Below are 21,459 nucleotides of genomic sequence, written 5' to 3'. Positions count from 1 at the left end.
CACCCTGACCTCCTTTTTGCCTTGCGGCAGGCATCTGAAGAGGAAATGGAGGCCGGGGCGATGCATGCGAGTGGTGGCAAGCAGCCGCAGAAGAAGGCAAGTCAGGTGTTGGGGTGTGCGAGGCCTTGTAAGTAGGGCAGCTCCACCCCCCATACCCACCCTAGCTTATTTTTTACCTGTTTGCCTCGCCCCAGCCCCTGCACCCTGGGGTGGGCGGGGCTTAATTTGATCACATGCGCTCAAAAATGTGATAGGGCTTCTTTTCAAGGTGGGTCATCTTTTTGGAGAAACATGGTATTTCCTACCTTTATGGTTTGGTATTCTGAGATGCTGTTGAGACTTTTCCTCATAGTCACTTCACAAGTCCAGTGGTGGGTTACTGCTGGTTTGCCCCTGATCAGGTGAACCAGTAGCAGTGGTGGCGGGAGGCTCCACCCACCCACCTGAATGCTTCTGTGCATACACAGAAGTGTTGCGCATCTATGCGAGTGCCCAGCAAACTGGTAGCAATGGGTTTTGAAACCCGCCCCTGGTTTTGTCTGCTTACCCACAGTTTACCCAATTTGTGATTCACAAAGCACACTATACCATAATTACTGTACCTATGCTACAAAGACATAACAGGTTAAATGAAAATCTACTTGGCTAGTTGTCATACAAATATTTCTATCATGGGTCATTGTTGCTTTCTGAGCTTGGCTGTTTTTTTGCAGACATTACCCAAATTAGCATTGATGCTAGCACGGAGGATGATACAGTTTGGGTAATGAAATGTCTACAAGAAAAGAACCAATTTTAGAGAGCACCAAGGAGCCTAATTCCAATCCTGGGCTACAAATATTCTCCTTTATTGGAAATATCACTACTGTAATCAATCCAACCATCTAAGTAACCATAATTCTCAATTAGAACAAAACAGTTAGGTGATCCTCCAATCCTTGAAAATATAATTATTGTAGACATGTAGAAGGAAAAATATTTCATCTGTAGTAAGTCCAGCTTTAATTAATGAACAAAGCAAAACTACTGATGTTAATGCCAGCAGTTAAAACAGAGAGATTTCAAGAATTTAAGGAAATAAAGCAAACCTAAATTCAATTTTACTCAAAATACCAAGATTCTTTCAAGAAGGCGGAGAAGAAGAGGACAAGAGAGAGTCATACTTGGTGGAGTTACATCATGATTGTGAGCTCTTCCTCTAAGATGTTTTGCCTATAATATTCACTAAAATAGTATAAAAAAATGGTACCTGCAACATTCAAAGTATTATCACTAGACTGAAGTTGCAAATCAAATGTATGCAGCTGTGCTATGCTTTCACCAGAACTAGCCAACTATCCTCCATAACTGCTACCTAATGCAAGGAAAAGAGCTGTTTGGGATTTATAGATATAAATGCTCCTATGTACTCTACAGCTTCTTTTTTGCTTCAGACATGAAACAGTGAAGTTATTGTGAGTAGGTTTTTACAAATTCAAATTCAGTTCAGGGTTGTGTTATAATCTATCTGATCACAAGTTTCACTGAAATCACTGGAGCAAATTTATTATAACCATAGACACGTTTCACTGATTTCAACCACTACTGAAACTTTTTTTTTTGCCCTTAACATTTACCGTATTTTTTGGAGTATAAGACACACTTTTTTGTCTCCCAAAAGGGGGTGAAAATGTCTGTGCGTCTTATAGACCTAATAATGCCGAAGCCCCGCCCGCCCACAGCAATTTTTTGACCTCCACATGCCCCATTTTCAGGCCTTTTTCAGGCCCATTTTTGAGGCTTTTTTCAGCCAGTTTTTCAGAAAAAATGGGCCGAAAAAAGCCCCCAAAACAGGCTAAAAAAAGCTTCAAAAACAGCCTGGAAAAAGCCTCAAAAATGGGCTGAAAAAAGCCTTAAAAACAGGTAAAAAAAAGGCTGTAAAAGGCCCGAAAAAAGGCCCGAAAATGGGGTGCGTGGAGGCCAAAAACTTGTTGTTTTCCTCTTCTAAATTTAGATGCGTCTTATAGTCAGATACATCTTATAGTCCGAAAAATATGGTAACTTAATGGATAAAGAGTAGAAATCAGAGATATTCAGGGAAACGGGCTCACAAACTCTAAAATCTTCTGTTCCTATTTCAGTAATAGTATTGTAACTCATTTGTTGGAAAAAGTACCTAAAATTGTTCTAGAATGTTTTTTTAATATGAAAAATGTAAAAATAACACTGTGGTGAGAAGGGCAGCAAACAATTTAATAAACAAAAATAAAATAAATAAAAAATAAATCTGAAATAAAGGCTCAGGACAATTCATTCTCAGCAGTATTCCAAATCACAAAAACTTTCCTGAATAGAAACACAGGTACCACTTTTTTATCTAGAGGTGAAGGGTATGTGCATACATCATATTTTCTGCTTTAAAAATTAGAAGCTAATTCAAAGGGCTTATCTGATCCAAAACACTGGTTGGTTATTTATCTTATTGAAATTTCCCTCCAGAAAAAAAAAGAGATTTTCTTTATTGCCTTCCATAGTCTTTCTTGTTGGCGCTAACCAGATATAGTATAATCAAGTTTCTAAATCAATCAAGAAAATATGGATGTATGTGCACATCTGCCTGAAAGTCACCTGAATAAAGGGAAGGGTTTCTTACCATAATATAAATCCACCAAGTTAAGTGGTAGCTTAACGTACTGTTTTCAAACAGAGCTCCACCGCTTCCGTGTACAGCTCTATAGCTTCCTCATTGTTGCCTTTTTCATCTTCATCAAAAGCTTGGGTAACCAGGAAATGGGCACGCTCCAAGTCCAGTTGCTGCTTTGATTTCAAGGGATCAACTTTCTGCAATTGAACTAAATTAGGGAGAAAATTATTATCTCGCCTTATTTAGTAACTGATGAACTTTTCTTATTAGAAATGCAATATCTGCATAAAAGGCTAGATATAAATTTTACTAATAGCTAAATAATTAAATAAAAATAATATTCATTAGCAAGTCGGGGGTTTACACATGAAAACTGTTACTGATATGTATTTATGTAAACCATATGCAAGAACAATTTAATAAACTCTCTCAAAAACTGAGAGTTTGGACAACAAAATACAATGGAAGAAACTTCAAAAGGAATAACCACTCAGTTCAAGAGAAATAATGGCATATTTTTGCCCTTAAAAGGAATCAAGACATTTCATACATTACAAAATTCCTTTATCTCCAGAAAAGAAAAAGTGGGACCCCTCTCTGGTAAATTTTGTAAGTCCATGAAAAGTATTCACTTCCCGTATGAAGAGATGTGGTTCTGGATTTGGGAAATGATACTGTATTAGACTGTTGAGTAGCATGGTAGTGAAAACAAAAAGTATTTTTATTATTTACCTGCAGTATATAAAGCTTGAACTCTTTCTAAATATTCACTTATTTTCCCTGGAATATTTTCTAAGGTTGATCCTGCCATTGCAGCATAAATCAAGGCTTGTGCAGCTTCCTGAGGAAAGAAAACATATCCCAAGTATGAAATTTTCTAAAAGCGGTAGCTTTAATGATATCAGTATAAATAGATGTGGCAAGTGGTTTTCAAAGAATTCATTAAAACATGGTACCATTTTAGAATTTTGCAAAGGATTCTCAAAATTTGTATGCTTATACACAACTGCTTTTCTAGTTATGAGTAAAACTCAAATTTTGTTTTTTTTAAAATGAGACTTGAGGGTAGTCAGGTAAATGACATCAGAGAAAGCATGGCCAAAATGTTCATTTAAAAAAAGAAGTTATAAGAACCTCAGTAGATTGTTTAAACTTTAAAGCTTCATTTGAGCCCCTTTAAATATCTAAAAGCAGAGTTTAGATATGCCCCTAAGATGGGATAGTCATCTTAATGAGGGTGCAGCCTCATTAAAGAAGCTATCATGGTTAGGCTTAAAAAGGCATGAACCCAAACAGGATGCTACTGCATTAAGACATGTTGGGCTGATTTATCTTGTAGTAAAAGGTATGTACTCATGCTCACTCAGGGTCAAAGTACTGTAAATAATTTTTATTCCTTGGGGAAGGGGACGAGGGGGATATGGAGAAAAACGTGATTCTCCTCTACGATAGACTGCCGCCAAAACTTTCTTCTTGTCCCTAGTTTCTGTGAGGAACGGATCTAGAGCATCCCCAAACAGTTTCGCTCCCCGAAAGAGAACTGATGCCAAGCGCCACTTACGTCTGGCATCCGCCTGCCAGTGACGGAGCCAGACCAAGCGGCAAGCCGTGACAGAAGAAGCCAAGGACTTGGCCGCGAATCTGGCCGCATTCAGGGTAGAGTCTGCAGAAAATTGAACAGCTGCCACAATCTTGTTTAAGTCCTGTCTGACTCGAGTGTTGACGCAACCAGAGCAGGTTAGTCTGATTGAAGAAGGACGCCGTGGTAGCTGCCCTGATCGCCCAGACGGACCCCTGAAAGGCTCTCTGGAGAACCAGATCCAAGCGACAGTCATCAGGACTAAGACCCTCGTCGGGCTCGCCAGGAACATTAGGGTTAGGTAACAGCGCAACAACAGGAGTGTCAATCAACGGTACCTGAAGGATAGAGTCCAAATCCAAAGCGACCTGTGTTCTGAATTGAGAATGGCGGATAAGAGACCAAGGTAAGCAACACGGTTTATTCACAGCAACAAGCACAAGGGTTAAAATGTAACCTAACATCGGTCGTGCGCAGCCGCTATTTAAATTGCAGCTAGGCTCGCACGGCCAATAAAACACTTTAAAACATTCACACCTCCCGCCGGCCGAGCTATCAGCTCAGCCGATCAGGAAGCCTCCCGTTGCTGGGCGGCCGTTCATCAGATCGTAACACTCCTCCCTCTTTAGATAGTACAATAATCGTCCAGATAACCTGGACGCCTACATATACGCCCGGACCGGCGCAAATCGCCGTCCAAGCGATCAGGGGGTGACGCCATCTCCGGTACTTCCTGAAATGTCATAGATGGAGGTAGCTGGTCTGAAGATGGTGGAATATTTGATGATCGTTCAAGAACATCTACGGGTACCTCTGGCAATGAAGGAGCTGTAATTACAACAGGTGAACGTGAAGACCCCAACGACGGAGCCTCTAGAGTACTATCGTCCACCGGATCAGCCATCGGAAGTGCACCAAACATGTCCGGCTCCTCGTTACCCCAGGTCCGAGCCGTAATGCGACTCCTTAGCTGGTCTATATGGCGCCGCCAGGTCCAGCCATCCTCAAGTTCGACCCTGTAAGAACGGGGCCCCGTGACTAAAATAATACGTCCAGGAAGCCACAAAGGATCACCCCCATAATTCCTGGCATAAACGCCATCACCAATCCCGAACACCCGGGGCTGGCTAGAGGAATCCACGGGTGCCTCAGGTGTATAGTCCGGATGTAGCCCATCTAACACAGTCCTTAGTCGCCGGCCCATAAGAAGTTCGGCCGGGCTACGATTGAATACCGGGCACGGGGTCGAGTGCTGCGCCAAAAGGTACCGCTCCATCTTCTCTTGCCAATCACCGGGGCCGAAACGGGCCAAAGCGTCCTTGGCCAAGCGGACGGCCCTCTCCGCCCGGCCGTTACTGGACGGATGATAAGGTGCCACTAAGGCGTGACGAATACCCAACCCCATCAAAAACATCTGAAACGCTGCCGAAACAAATTGGGGTCCATTGTCCAAGACAATTACATCGGGAAGTCCACGTGTGGCAAATATGTTACGGAGAGCCTTGCTCACAGCGTCCGACGTGGTTGATGCCATATGAACAATCTCCACCCATTTAGAATACGCATCAACCACGATTAGAAAAGTCTGGCCCTGAACCGGCCCTGCTAGATCTATATGCAGCCTGGACCACGGATTCCTGGGTATCTCCCATTCCCTAGGTGTGGCAGCCGGGGGCCCTGGCCGGGATGACTGACAAACTTGACACCTTGCTACCCAATCTATGATGGCCTGATCAAGCTTAGGCCACCAAACATAACTACGGCCTAAGGCCTTCATTCTCTCGATACCGGGATGGCTATCGTGCAGCCGTTTCAGAATAGTTGGCCGCAATACAGGGGGAACCACCACTCGGCAGCCCCACAAAAGGCACCCCCGGGAAATAGAAAGTTCATGTTGGCAGATGGAATATGGCTTAACCTCCGTGGGTAACGGCCCACGCAGCCATCCCCTACGCACCCAATCCATGACCTGTACAAGGGTAGGGTCCTGAAGCAACATTTGAAAAGTTTCTTAGACGCAATTATGAGGATGGATAAAGAGATTAATTTAGAAATAGAGTCTAAAATAAAGGAAGTTGATGATAAAATTGATAATCTGGACAATAAAATACAAAGAATTGAAAATGATTTGATAAATATTCAAGATAATAGCTCAGAAGTAAAATCCAAAATAAAGGAAGCTGATTACAGGACCTATAATACAGATAATATAAAACAAAGAATTGAAAAAGAAGTTACAATGATGCAGTACAGGTCCATGGAATTTGCGGTCAGAATAAGGGGACTACAGGAAAATAACAGAGATGATTTGAGAAAGATGTCTGCTCAAGTTCTGGCTGGGATTTTAAAGGTTAGTCCTGAAGAGGTATCTTGCAAGATTGATAAGGCCTACAGAGCTAATTCTTGGGTGGCAAAGCAAAGGCAGTTGCCTAGAGATGTGGTGATCTACTTTACTGATAAAGAAATAAGAAATGATATTGTGCAAAAGTCTTTTAACTCCACTCTTGAAATGCATGGAAGGAAGATTTGGATATTTAAAGAGCTGCCGCCCAAGATGTTAAAAGATAGAAAGGATTTTGGATTTTTGGTGACTGAGTTAAAGAAACAAAACATCCCATTCAGGTGGGATGTTCCAGTTGGTATAATACTGAGATATCAAGGAGAAAGATATCAACTAAATACTGTTGAAAAAGCAGAATAATTTTACTACAAGGTTCTTAAAATGGGTTCAACATCTCCATGTATAACATATGAGGGGAATGAAGAAAAGCAAAATCAACAAGAGATTGAAATTCAGGCTAAGCAGATGGAGGTGGAGGTAATGGAAAAACAACAAGTTATAGAGGCGTTTGTGGATAAACTGCTTTTGGATTCTCCTTCAGAGGTCACAGTTGGACTACCTATAAATACAAGAGAGGTGGTTTTGGATTCTAATGTGATGACTTATCAAATTACAGACCAGCATGGAAATCAACCAGTTGATATACAACTTATAGAAAGGCAACCAGGATGGAGATTTAAGCCACCAAAAGTTAAGAAAAGAAGAAGCAGGTCCTACAAAAATAAAATTTTTTAGACTAAACAACAGTGTAATGCCAGTTACTTAAGAGACGATTGAATACATGAAAATATAGTTGAGGCAAAGTATTGGTTTATACTATTTTGAGGAGAGTGACAGATCTCTGCAGTGCTGTACTTTTGGGATGTGGAAGATGGCCTTAAATTGAGTGGATTGGAACTTTCTATTTTGGACTCTTTGACAAATGGATTACGTTTATGCTGAGCTACAAGGCAAGAGAACTATGGGATTGGGGCATGCAGAAGATCTGGTTGTTACCCTAACACGGTGGTTGGAATTAATAATCTAGATGAAAAAACATTGCAAAAGACACTATATGGAATATAAATATAAAGTCACTCAGGTGGTTTTTTATATACGAAAACATTTACTATTGATGGGGGCAGATGGTAATTGAAGATACTGAATATACTGTTGGAACTAGAATTTGATGTTACCTTAACATGGGTGATAGAATTAACAATCTAGTTGAAAGACATTACAGAAGATATCATATGGATTACAAGCTTAAAGTTATTTGAGGATTTTATTTACATATGGAAATATTTTTTAGTGGTGTGGGCAGAAGAACAAAGATATTAAAACTATTATGTATGGTAGACCTGTAGGAAAGTGGGTGGAGATAGGTTAGTTTACTGATTGTTTAGTTTAAGAAAAGGGATGTTATGTTATATTAATATACGTAAAAGATTTGAATTAAGAGATATATGCATGGGGGAGGAGGAAAAGGGTAGATTATGAGTTGAAATTGCTAAATTAGGATTTATTATATAATTTTACAGCTGAATGTTACTTTGAAATGTATAGTATAAGGGGGATATAATAATATTGTTAGAAAGAAAGGGTCAGCATATGGAGGGTGGAGTAAAAGGATGGTAAAGTATTATATAATCTGTTATTAATTTGGGTTTTATTTTGGAGAAGCCACAGGGGGAGGGGAGGGGGAGGGGGGTTAGGGAGGAGGGGGAAAAAAGGGGGGAAAATCTGTATTTGTAAAACTTTTTCAATTAAAAAAAAAAGAAACTGCAAAAAATAGCCTTGTAAATAGGTCGCCGCTGCTTGCTGAGTCGCGGCGCTTCCAAATCGGCTGGTAATTAACGGCTCTGTCAGAAAACGGCAGGAAATAGTGGTTTAAAATGGCCGCTTCACAGAGCCCGCAGCGTCTCCAAACAGGCAAACAGCCTGAGCGATCGGTCCGATAACAAAGGGGAAATATCCGAAGGCAAAGGGGCTGAAAGCCCAGCATAGTCCAGCCTTCGAGGATTCAACCCCTAGGGAGACCGAAGGGAGCCGCCAAGGCAGCTAAGGGAACAAAGTCCAAGGCAAAGTAAACTCACAGAATCGAAGTCAGAACAGTCCAAAGTCAGCTGAAAAATCCAAGATAAGAACAAACAGTCCGTAGTCAATGTCAAAAACAGCAAAAACAATCCTGAGTCAAAAACCAGAAATTCCAAATACAAATAAGGTAGATAGCAAAGGGATAGCCAGAGCAAAGGACCCACACGCCCGTTCACGCTGAAGGACTGAGTCAAAAGCTGCTTTACCCTGCAACAAGGGCGTGACTTAGCTTGATTGACAGACTCAGTCCTTTAAGCTGATTGGGCGGTCATACCCCATCCTGGCTGCGGTCTCCACTCTCAATGGAGAACGGACGTTGACTTACCTCTGAACGTCCCTTTTGAGTATGCTGCGACTCCAATCCATGGATTGGGAAGCTCTCCTCACGTTGCTGGGGAACTGAGTGCAGACTTTCTTGGCTGGCCACGCCCCCTCTGTGTCACTCCCGTCAGTCTTTTCTCACAAAGATACAGGAGCGCCAATGTCAACTAGAATCTCAACCAACACAAAAACAACATGGAAAATAACTCCAGAACAGGAAGCCCAAACACGGGCGGCTATGGATTGGAGTCGCAGCGTACTCAAAAGGGATGTTCAGAGGTAAGTCAATGTCCGTTTTCAAGTACGCTGCTCCTCCAATCCATGGATTGGGATATACCCAAGCTCATAGATCCTGGGCGGGAGGCTGACTGTTTCCTGAGCCCCAGGATTCGGCCACTTGTTGCAAAACCCTACGGCCAAAGGATGCCTCCGCAGCAGCAAACGAATCAATTTTGTAGTGTCAAATAAATGTCGAAACAGACGTCCAAGATGCAGCTCGACATATATCAAGAACTGATGCCTGAGTCGCCCAGGCTGCTGAGGTCGCCGCACTGCGGGTGGAATGTGCATAAATACCCCTTGGAATGGTCTTGCCCTTGCTAGTATATGCCGTCGAGATGCAGGCTTTGATCCAGCGACCTATAGTAGTTGGTGTCACTTTCTTCCCCATAGTGGAAGGGTGGAACGAAACGAGCAAGGCCTCAGTACGACGAAAAGACGCAGTTCTTCTGACGTATCTGCGGAGGGCCCGTCGCACGTCTAGAGTATGCCAGTTTTTCTCCCTAGGGTTCCGAGGATCCGGGCAAAAATTCGGCAGAATGAGTTCCTGGGCCTGGTGAAACCAGGAGTTCACCTTTGGTGAGAAGGAAGGGTCCAACCTCAACACTACTCTATCCGGAAAAAACTGGCAAAGGTCGCTTCGAACCGACAAGGAGGTCAGTTCGGAAATCCTCCTCGCTGAAGTTATCGCAATTAGAAATGTAAGTTTGAAGGTTAAGAACTTCAGCGGAATAGAAGCCAGCGGCTCAAAGGGAGGCAAGGTGAGCGCTTGGAGGACGAGGGATAAGTCCCAAGTTGGGAAACGATGGACCACCGGCGGTGAAATATTAGAGGCACCATGCAAAAAACTCTTGATACGAGGGTTCTGCGTCAAGGAACGATGAGGTTCACACACTAGCACAGTTGCAAGTGCTGCCACCTGGCGTCTCAATATGGCAGGCTTCAGCCCTTTATTCAAACCATCCACGAGGAAATCTAACACCTCTGGGATGTCGGCCGAAGTCGGATCCACATGGTGTCCCGAGCACCAAATCGAGAAGGCCTTCCAAGAAGCTTGGTATATACGAGACGTCGAAGGCCGTCTGGCAGATTGGATAATTTCAATGGCCGAGTCAGAAAGTCGGTCCTTCTTCAGCAGCCGCCTCTCAAGTGCCAGACGGTCAATCGGAGCCACTGAGGCTCTGGATGGGCGATGACCCCCTGGCGGAGAGAGACGACGTGCTGAGGTATTGTCCATGGAGGTGACACTGAAAGGTTCAATAGGTCCGCGTACCACGGCCTGCGCGGCCAACAAGGAGCCACCAACAAGATTTCCGCCTGTTCTGACAACACTTTCCGGATTACATGAGAGATCAAGGGAAGTGGAGGAAACGCGTACAGAAGACCGACTGGCCACTGGCACCTCAACGCGTTGTAACCCTCCGCCCCCTGGCACTGGTAGCAGGTGAAATAGTTGTGCGTTGCTGGGAGTGGCAAACAAATCTACGAACGGCTTTCCAAAATGTCGAACTATGTCCTGAAATATGTCCGGATGGAGTTGCCACTCGGCCGGGTCGATGCGTTCCCGGCCGCTTGCACGTTGGAAATTCCGGAAATATGATCTGCTCTTAGAGATGCCGTGTGACGTTCTGCCCAGGTCAAAAGCAATTCCGACTCTATCATGAGGCTCCGGGATCGAGTGCCTCCCTCTCGGTTTATGTGAGCCTTGGTTGTCATGTTGTCCGTCCGGATCAACACGTGACGGCCCTCCAAGACGGGACGGAAATGCCGGCGAGCAAGACGAACAGCTCTCAACTCCAGCCAATTGATGCTGTTCGCCTTCTCCGACGGGGACCAACGACCCTGGACTACGTGCTCCAGAAGGTGAGCCCCCCAGCCCACTAGACTGGCATCTGATGTTAGGACCAGTCGGTCGACTTCGAGGAAGACACATCCCTTGAGAAGTGTGGGAGAGGTCCACCACATCAGTGACGACCGAAGTTGAGGTGGAATCCGAACCGACGACTGAGAATTGCTGCGATTGGTTTTCTGAAATGGGAGTAGGAACCACTGCAACCGTCTCGCATGCCTGCATGCCCAGGGAACGATCTTGATGCAGGACACCATTTTCCCTAAGACCTGGGACAGACGAAGAAGCGAAACCTTCTGGCTGGCTGAAATCCGAGAGACCGATGATTTGATGTCTTTGATGCGATCCAGCGACAGAAATACCTGGCCTTTGGTTGTATCTATCACCGCCCCCAGATGTGGAATCCGTGTCGTTGGAACCAGATGACTTTTCTTGTGGTTTATGGTGAAGCCGTGACTCTGAAAGACTCTTAGCACTGTCTCTATGTCGCTCGAAGCTTGACGCGGAGAAGATGATAGAACAAGGATGTCGTCTAGGTAACATAGAAGACGAATTGGTAGAGATCTCAGGGACGCGGCTACCACGGAGACAAGTTTCGTAAAGGTTCTGGGAGCGGAAGAGAGACCAAAGGGCACTGCACAGTATTGATAATGGTGAGAATTGTATTCGAATCGCAGGAACCTGTGATGCGCCTGATGGATCGGAACGTGCAAATAGGCCTCCTGCAAATCCACCGACTGTAGCAGATCGTTTGGACGGACACATGCCAGAATCGATGAAAGGGACTGCATCCTGAACCTGCGATACAGAATGTACTTGTTCAAGTGCTTCAGATTCAAAACACCTCTGTACCCTCCCGAAGACTTGGGGACTAGGAACAAGTTGGAATAGAACCCTTTCGTCTTTTGGGGCTCGGGCACCGGTTCTATGGCTTTTATGGATAATAGATGAGCAATCTCCGCCTCCATCAGTTGTCTTTGGTGTAAGACAGGAGACACCGGGCAGCGACGAAAGCGGCTGGGCGGGGTCCCGACGAATTCGAGACAAAGGCCATGACGAATGGTGCGCCGGATCCACTCCTCGGTCGTTGAAATTTGCCACTGATGAAGAAACAGCTGGAGACGACCACCAATGGCAACTGGATGTTGCGAGTCATTTGCCACATTTGGTGGGACGGGGGCCGCCACCCCTGAAGGAACGCTTGGAAGATGATTGTGAGCGTTGTCGGTCTCGAAAGGACTGACGCTCCTGGAAACGGTCACCGCCATGACCAAATGGTCGTTGAGCATAGGAACCACTGGATCCCGAATAGGACTGAAATGTCTGCTGATTAACGTAAGGCGTATACTTGCATTCTGGTCTGCGAAAGGAAGAAGGAAGAATTTTATGTTTTTCTTTATCTTCCACCAAAAGAGGGTCTAAGGCGGCGCCAAACAAGGCTGGAGCTTTAAAGGTTGATGACGCTAGCTTCCACTTTGACCTCGAATCGGCTTTCCAATTGCGGAGCCAAAACATACGCCTATTAGAAACTGTAGAAGCGAGAGCGCGGGCTGCGAATTTTGCAGCGTTTAAAGATGCATCCGCCGAGTATTCCGTAGCAGCGACTATCTTAATATCCTGATGTATGAGTTTCTCAGCGGTGGGAAGACGCTCCTGTAGCTGTTTGAGCCAAATTAACGTTGCTCTATTGAAAAAAGATGTCGCTGTTGCAGCTTTTATCGCCCAAGCGGCCGCCTGATGGGCTTTGCGAAATCCCACTTCAGTTTTTCTTTCATCAGCCTTTAAACCGTCCATAGCATCCGCTGACACTACTGAGGACGAAGAAAGGCTGGCCACGGGCGCGTCTACCGTTGGTAAAGCTAGGATATGGTCCAACTCCGCTGCCGCGCAATAAAGCCGCTTGTCCAGGTTACTAGGAGCCGTCAAGGAACCTGGCTGACCGAAAGCATACTGGATGACATCCGCAAAAAGTGGTGGGCAAGGAATGGCGTCTTTTTCCTGCTTAGCCACCTGAAACAAAGCATCATGTGTGGATGAAGACTTGGTAGCTGTGTCAGAAAGAGGAGCAGTCAATAGTCCAATTTGAGTGGTCACTTTAGCTTTGTGCAAAAGTGATTTGAAAACAGACGGACGAAACAGTCCAGTAAACGATGGTTTCTCCAGTGGTAGACCTTCGTCCTCGGAGAATTCCATGTCCTCCGGCCGCTCCTCCTCCTGGTCAGACGCCTCCGAAGAGACACATTCGACTTGGGATAATCCTTTTGCTTTAGGATGAGGTGGGATTTGGGTCGGTGGCTTCGACGAACTGAAAGCTGTTTGAAGAATGCCCATGCCTTGTTGCAATCCGGCCGCTAAGATCTTGGCCAATGCGTCAGACAACATCGACTGTAAGTCCATCTGGCCAGTGTGCTCCTCTGGTCTCAGTCCAGTAACTATCGGGGTAAAGGTAGCCGACGGACCAGGTCTGGAACGATCCGGTTGGGCCATCTGCTCCATCAAGGACACGTTAGGCAAAGACATAGAAACCCCACGCGCTGTTTCCAAATTGGAAGAAGTAGAAGGGTGATGGTCATTGGCCCCAGAAGCCTCCGAACAAGCTGAAGAGGCACTGGAATGGTCTTGATAAGCATCAGACCCTGTTGAAGCCATGGGACAGGTGGTCTGATCCCTGGCTTTCTTTGCTCTGGCGAACTGTTTTTCAAGCGCCTTGTGACGCTGTAATTCAGATCTGTGCCGACTTTCAAGCTTTGCGGCCTGAGATGCTTTGGATGATGCAATATGTTTAGTTTTGGAGCGTTTCTTCCCCCCTTTTTGCTGGTTTGCCTCAGTAGGCGGAGCCACATCCTGTTCCCCGTCGGATGACAAATCCAAATCCGCCATTATGAAAACCAGCTGCAGGAATTGCACCTAACAGCAGTGGCCAGGCAGACACAATAAACGGCCGTAAAAGGGACCCCCGGGCCAGCAAGCAGATATTCCACTTAGTGGGGAATTGTCCTCAAAGCCCTGCGTCCCGGTAAATTCCAGGTCTTATAAGTCTGGCCTTATAAGGTCAGAACAGTCTGTCCCACAAATCGCCATTACTCACGCACGTTTAATGGCGTCAAAATGGCGGTCGTGAGAGAGCGTTCTCCAAAATGGCGACCGCAGCGAAAGGGGCTGGATACTAGCCTTCCTGGTCGTGCAGGGGCTGGGCGCCGACTACTACAGCTGCCGGAGGCTTCGGTCACGCAGGCTTGCTTTTAAGGGCGCCTGGGAAAGCTTGAGGCAGGCGGCGCTGAAAACGGCCAGGTCGCGATGATCGGCGGCGATCCAAAATGGCGGCCAGCAGCCCCGATCGCTAACAAAACGCAATTAACGGCTTGGGGAAGCCTGGACTTCAGAGCCTGTCAAAAGCAGACAGACGCTCCGGAGCCGCCCAGAAATATCGGAGCTGAGGCGCTCGTGGTTATCCCAGCTCGCCAGGAAACCAACGAAGCGCCGGCGGCTAAGGGTGATCGCGGATCCGCCCAACCGGGTCGGAATCCGGATAGCTGCCTTGGAAATAGTTGAAAAGAAGGAACGAAACGCCCTGGAGCCCCAGGCACGTTATCGCTCCCCCAGCAGCCTCACCAATCCCACGCTGCAGCTCCACTCACACAGAGAAGGAATTAAAATAACAAACTAAAATAAAAACAAATTCAAGAATCAGCCAAGAACTTTTAGGAATCTAACAAGAGCTAAGCAAAAAACACAAGTTCCCTCAGTCACTGAGTGAGAAAGACTGACGGGAGTGACACAGAGGGGGCGTGGCAAGCCAAGAAAATCTGCACTCAGTTCCCCAGCAACGTGAGGAGAGCTTCCCAATCCATGGATTGGAGGAGCAGCGTACTTGAAAACAGCCGACTAATCTGCAAACATTAACTCCATCAACTAATCAAGATGTAACAACTCAGCCAACCAACCCGCTTACAACAACAAAGCCAGCACTCCACACTCCCCACCAGTATTTATAGAGAGACGGCATCTCCAATCACACTTTGCTTGCACATGCACGAAGCCAAAGACACCAGCCTGAAGATGACGAGTGAGACTTCATCGAAATGTCGCCAAGATACCCTCAATCTTACACGGGAAAAAACCCGAATACTCCAAGACTTGCATACCTGTACCCGTGAAAATCTACAAAAACAAATATCTTACCTCTACGGGGAGGAAACCTTTCTGCTGACCAGGACCTACGAGAAACTTAAAGTCTGAAGAGCTACCATCTTATGTGACCTTACATTCCTACACAACTGCTAGGACAAAAATGTGATCCTCACATGCTTCCAACTAAAATTCCATTCTAAAACCTCAGCCACCGAAAGGATCCTGAAAAGAACTGAATTAGCCCTAATCAGAAACGAACTCCACAAGAAAAGATTCCTACTAGACCAAACCAACAAAGACCTACTCACTCTTCACCTCCAACTCAGTAACAAAATCCACCCAGCATTCTGGGACAAATCCAAACAACTAGCCCTCTGGAGAGCCGAACAGAAACCTCCCACAAGACAGACACACACACCAACAAACTCCACAGACTAGAAAAACGCCAGAAGCCCAACCCCCCTCCACAGCCGCTCATGAAACAAACAGTACATAACATATCAGACAGGACCCTCACCATAGCAGAAACCAATGTCCTTTCCAAAGGATTCAACTTTGCAGTCACTCCCAAATGCATCCCCACTGAAAACATCATATGCAGAGTTGAAGTTAGCCTAACCAAAATCAACCCAGATGAAGCTAATAAAATCAGACTTGAAGTCACTGTCCTCTGCTCCAGCAATCCACTCAGAAGCAACTTACACAAAGAAGAACAAAAAGCACTCACCAATTTGAGGAAAGACAATAGCAAAATCATTCTCCCAGCAGACAAAGGTAATGCCACAGTGGTGATGAACACATCTGACAACCAAGCCAAACTATCCAACTTACTCCAAGACCCTGCTTACAAACCTCTAAACACAGATCCCACCACCTACCTGGAAAAAACCACCAAATCCGAAATAAAAGCCTCTCCCATCAGCGAAGAGATCCAGCAAAGAATCATCCCCAGAGAGAAATCATCCAGATGCCCCAAGCTCTATGGCCTTCCCAAGATACACAAGAAGGAACACCACTCAGGCCCATAGTCAGCTCCATAGGCTCACCTCTACAGAATCTTGCCAAATTTCTTGCCAAACAACTTCAGCCCTACGCAGAATCCATCACTTCACACGTACAAAACTCATTCCACTTCATAGAAACAATAAAGAAACAAAACCTACAACCCAGTGACCTACTCGTGAGTTTCAATGTCATATTCCTCTTCACCCAAAGAAGGCTTGACAGCTATCCAAAACAAATACAACCCCCCTAAGCACATCCTAGATCTGACCAACCACTGCCTAACCAACACATACTTCATCCACAATGGACAAAGATACAAACAGATAGAAGGAGCACCTATGGAATCACCCCTCTCACTTGTCATCGCAAACCTATACATGGAACACTTTGAAACCAACGCTTTAGATCTGAACACAAACCCAAACTCTGGCTCAGATATGTAGATGACACTTTCGTAATTTGGCCACACGGAAAGAAAAAACTGGACAACTTCTTCACACATCTCAACAACCTACACCCCAAAATACAATTTACTATGGAAATAGAAGCTAACAACCAACTTCCCTTTCTGGACGTCTTAGTCTACAGAAAACCCGATGGCTCCCTAGGGTACATCATCTACCTGAAAAAAACACATACAAACCACTACTTAAACACTCAATCACATCACCACCCTGCACAGATCAACTCCGTAGCCAAGACTCATCTCCAGAACCAAACACCTAGCCGACAAAGACCACCTGAAAACTGAATTACACACTTTCACAAACATATTAATCTCCAACGGATTCCAAAGAAACACAATTACCAACCTAATCCAAAGGGAGACACCCCCCAAGAACCGAGACACAGAACAGGACAACGGCATCGCCCTCCTCCCTTACATCAAAGGCACCACAGATAAAATCAGCAAAATTCTCCACAAATACAACATCAAGACAACCTTCTGCCCTGACCAAAAAATAGCCAACATCTTAAGAAACCCCAAAGACAAGATCCAGCTAGAAAACCAAGGAGTCTATGAAATACCATGCAAAATCTGCCCAGCCACATACATTGGACAAACTAATAAGAGAATAAATGCATGCATCGCAGAACACAAGAACGTAGTCAGAAGAGAACAGGAAGATAAACAATATTATTTGATATGGGAACTATTTTATCAATGGATAGATAATAAAGCATGGAGATTAAATATTATATATGAAATGAAATTTGGATACAATGTTTAAGCACTTGGTTTTTTTTTTTCTGTTAGAGGTAAGAATATCTGTCATATAATTAGAGTTTGAAAATTTTGAGAGCACAAAATGATTTTCACCGATCAAAATACTGTCTGTAAGCGTTTGGAAAGTTGATGTTTTTATGTTGTTTTTGTTTAAAAAATAAAAAAACTTTTTGGAAAAAAAAAAGAATGTAGTCAGAAAAGAAGAAAAACTTCCTCCCTTTTCCAGCACCTTAAAACAACAGGACATGAAATTGATTTTGAAGGAACCAAATTAATCTCCAAAACTGAACACTTCAACAAGAGAATAATTATGGAAGCCATTGAAATAGAGAAACACCCCCATAAAATGAATAAAAGTGATGATACCTCCCGACTACCAGATATCTGGAAACTAGCCCTAGTCAATAAATGATAGAAATATAAATATATGAATATGTATATAAATATGTCACGTTGGTACACCAATAAATCTTGCTAGTAGATGAAATAAAAAGCCTCTGATGGATCTGAAAAGAATTTTTAAAAAATAGATATTTGGTTCCTTTACTCAATTTGACTCTTTAAGAGAGAGAAAGTTCTGAAAATTCTTCTAGGACTCTTATTTTAAATAATTACTATGTCCACTATATCAAGATTTATTTCACTTATGTTTGTTTCTAGGTTTATTGTTAGTAAATATAATCCGTTTTCAATTGGGTGAGATCATCCGTGGCTTTGGGGTGGAGTTCCATCAGTACGCTGATGATACTCAGCTGTACATCTCCACCCCAGGCCACCCCAATGATGCCCTTGAAGTGATGTCCCAGTACCTGGAGGCGGTGCGGGCCTGGATGGGGAGAAACAGGCTCCGACTCAACCCTTCCAAGACCGAGTGGCTGTGGCTTCCGGCGTCCCGATATAGCCAGCTGGTGCCATCGCTGGTTATTGGGGGCGAGTCATTGGCCCCCACGGAGAGGGCTTGCAACTTGGGTGTCCTCCTGGACGCACGGCTGTCTTTAGAAGAGCATATGACGGCCGTGGCCAGGGGGGCTTTTTATCAGGTTCGCCTGATACGCCAGTTGCGTCCCTTTCTGGATCGGGACTTCTTACACCCGGTCACTCAAGCACTCGTCACTTCCCGCCTGGACTACTGCAATGCTCTCTACATGGGGCTCCCCTTGAGGAGTACCCGGAGACACCCCTCCTGCGCAAGCTGCACTGGCTCCCGGTGGTCTTCTGGGTGCACTTCAAGGTGTTGGTAACTACCTTTAAAGCGCTCCATGGCTTAGGGCCTGAGTATCTACGAGACCACCTTCTGCCAATAGCCTCCCACCGGCCAGTACGCTCGCACAGAGAGGGCCTCCTCAAGGTGCCGTCGACCAGACAATGTTGGCCGGCGACCCCCAGAGGGAGAGCCTTCTCTGTGGCAGCATCCGCCCTTTGGAACGACCTACCCCCTGAGATACGTATGATCCCGGATCTCCGGACTTTTTATCGGGCCCTTAAAACTCACTTATTTCATCTAGCCGGGCTGGCTTGATCCCATCTTTCGGTTTTAATTCGTAATTGATTTTATTGGGGGTGTTTTTAAATTGTGGGCCGAAACTATTTAATATTTTTTTGAATTGTTTTAAATTTTGTATGCTATGTTTTTACCTTGGCTGTTCACCACCCTGAGTCCTGCTGGAGAAAGGCGGTATAAAAATCAATCAAACAAACAAACTAATTAATTAATTAATTTATATCTTGTTTAAAAGTCTCTTCTGAAATTTCTGGTACATATAGTCACAACAGTAAAGGTCCAGCACTGTTAACACCGGTTTTCTGTTTTTCCAATATTACTGTCTCTTTAAGTAGCTTTCTTTTTAATTCCAAGATGTCTCCCTTCTATTTCACCAAGTCACTGTTGATGTCAATTTGCAAAGCTTTCAAGTTGCCATGAGCAGGAGGGAGGGAGAACTGATGGAGCTGATTGATTTCCCTAACTGAAACTACATTCCACAGCAATGAGCAGGGGAGTGTTGAGTTTCACAGCCAGCCAAAGTGGTTAATTGGAGAATGTGATTTATGACACGGCCAGGGAGAAGGGGAGAGACAGGGTCATGGGCAGGGGTGAAATGTTCCCGGTTCGGACCGGATCACCTGATCCGGTAGCGATGGAGGCGGGTGGTTCAGAGAACCGGTAGCAAAAATCCCTGCCCCCCCCATGCCCAGCTGAGCCGCAGAATCATCAGAGGCTTTTTTTTTTAATTTTTAAAAGCATTTGTTCTACCTCTTTGGCGGGAAAAAAATGCTTTTAAAAGTAAAAAAAAGCCTCTGATGATCATGAGGCTCAGCTGGGATTGTCAAAGGCTTTTAAAAGAAAAAAAACCCTTTTTTCCTTTTAAATGCCTCTGACAATCCAAGCTGAGTTGCCTGATCGGCAGAGGCTTTTTAAAAAACTCAGCTTGGATTGTCAGAGGCATTTTAAAAAAAAAACCCTATTTTTCTTTTAAACGGCATTGGTCGCGTTGGTGGATGATCTCTGGAGGGCTCGGGATAGGAGTTATTCCTCTGTCCTGGTCCTGTTAGATCTCTCAGCGGCTTTTGATACCATCGACCATGGTATCCTGCTGCGCCGGTTGGAGGGGTTGGGAGTGGGGGGCACTGTTTTGCAGTGGTTCTCCTCCTATCTCTGACCGGTCGCAGTCGGTGTTGGCAGGGGGGCAGAGGTCAACCCCGAGGCGCCTTGTTTGTGGGGTGCCTCAGGGGTTGGTCCTCTCGCCCCTTCTGTTCAACATTTATGTGAAGCCGCTGGGTGAGATCATCCGTGGCTTTGGGGTGGAGTTCCATCAGTACGCTGATGATACGCAGCTGTACATCTCCACCCCAGGCCATCCCAACGATGCCCTTGAAGTGATGTCCCAGTGCCTGGAGGCCGTGCGAATCTGGATGGGGAGTAACAGGCTCCGACTCAACCCTTCCAAGACCGAGTGGCTGTGGCTTCCGGCGTCCCGATATAGCCAGCTGGTGCCATCGCTGGCTATTGGGGGCGAGTTATTGGCCCCCACGGATAGGGCTCGCAACTTGGGCGTCCTCCTGGATGCACGGCTGTCTTTAGAAGAGCATATGACGGCCGTGGCCAGGGGGGCTTTTTATCAGGTCTGCCTGATTCGCCAGTTGCGTCCCTTTCTGGATCGGGATTCCTTACGCACAGTCACTCAGGCACTCGTCACTTCCCGCCTGGACTACTGCAATGCTCTCTACATGGGGCTCCCCTTGAGGAGTACCCGGAGGCTCCAACTGGTGCAGAATGCGGCTGCGCGGGGGATTATGGGAGCGAGGGGTCGCTCCCATGTGACACCTCTCCTGTGTGAGCTGCATTGGCTTCCAGTGGTCTTCCGGGTGCGCTTCAAGGTGTTGGTTACCATCTTTAAAGCACTCCATGGCATAGGACCTGGGTATTTGCAGGACCGCCTTCTGCCGCCGATAGCCTCCCACCGACCAGTACGCTCCCACAGAGAGGGACTCCTCAGGGTGCCGTCAGCCAGGCAATGTCGGCTGGCGACCCCCAGGGGGAGGGCCTTCTCTCTGGCCCCGGAGATAAGAAGGATATCGGATCTCCGGGTTTTTCGCCGTGCCCTGAAAACTCTTCTTTTCCAGCAAGCAGGGCTGGCGTGAACCCCGCCCCCCTTTTTTTAGTTTTTAATGGTTATTAATTGTTTAGTTTTAATCTGTAAATGGGTTTTAATTCGCATTGTTTTAATTCGGGCCAAAGTATATAATTCTTTTAATTGATTTTAAATTTTGTATTGTTATGTATTTTAGTTTTGGCTGTGCACCGCCCTGAGTCCACTAGGAGAAGGGTGGTATATAAATTGAATAAATAAATAAAATAAATAAATAAATAAATGCCTCTGATGATCCAAGCTGAGTTGCCTGATTGGCAGAGGCTTTTTAAAAAAGCCTCTGCCGATCAGGCAACTCAGCTTGGATCATCAGAGCCTTTTGAAAGCATTTTTTTACAACCTCTTCGCTGAAGAGGTTGTAGAAAAAATGGTTTTAAAAG

At 45.4% G+C, this 21,459-nt stretch overlaps 1 protein-coding gene across 4 annotated transcripts in view; it reads right to left on the bottom strand.

The window, feature by feature from the left end:
- CAPN7 (calpain 7) overlaps positions 1–21,459 on the bottom strand; it is a 53,382-nt gene that overhangs the window by 26,805 nt on the left and 5,118 nt on the right. For 2 of the 4 annotated variants that reach the window (XR_009620956.2, XM_060685868.2), the window contains exons 2-3: positions 3,356–3,464; positions 2,674–2,831 (exon numbers count right to left, since the gene is read on the bottom strand). Coding sequence is in view for 3 of the 4 variants with exons in the window: in XM_060685868.2 (XP_060541851.1) it covers positions 2,674–2,831; positions 3,356–3,464 (267 nt within the window). In the remaining variant the exon portion in view is untranslated. Of the gene's footprint in view, positions 1–2,632; positions 2,832–3,355; positions 3,465–4,184; positions 4,204–21,459 lie in introns of those variants that run through there. The other 2 variants (XM_060685869.2, XM_060685873.2) reach the window with 2 other exon arrangements.

This window comes from Pantherophis guttatus, chromosome 4 (genome assembly GCF_059756535.1).
Source record: "Pantherophis guttatus breed Tessera chromosome 4, ASM5975653v1, whole genome shotgun sequence".
NCBI lineage: Eukaryota > Metazoa > Chordata > Lepidosauria > Squamata > Colubridae > Pantherophis > Pantherophis guttatus.
The sequence above is the reverse complement of the archived record's forward strand: the minus strand, read 5'-3'. Positions and strand labels throughout refer to the sequence as shown.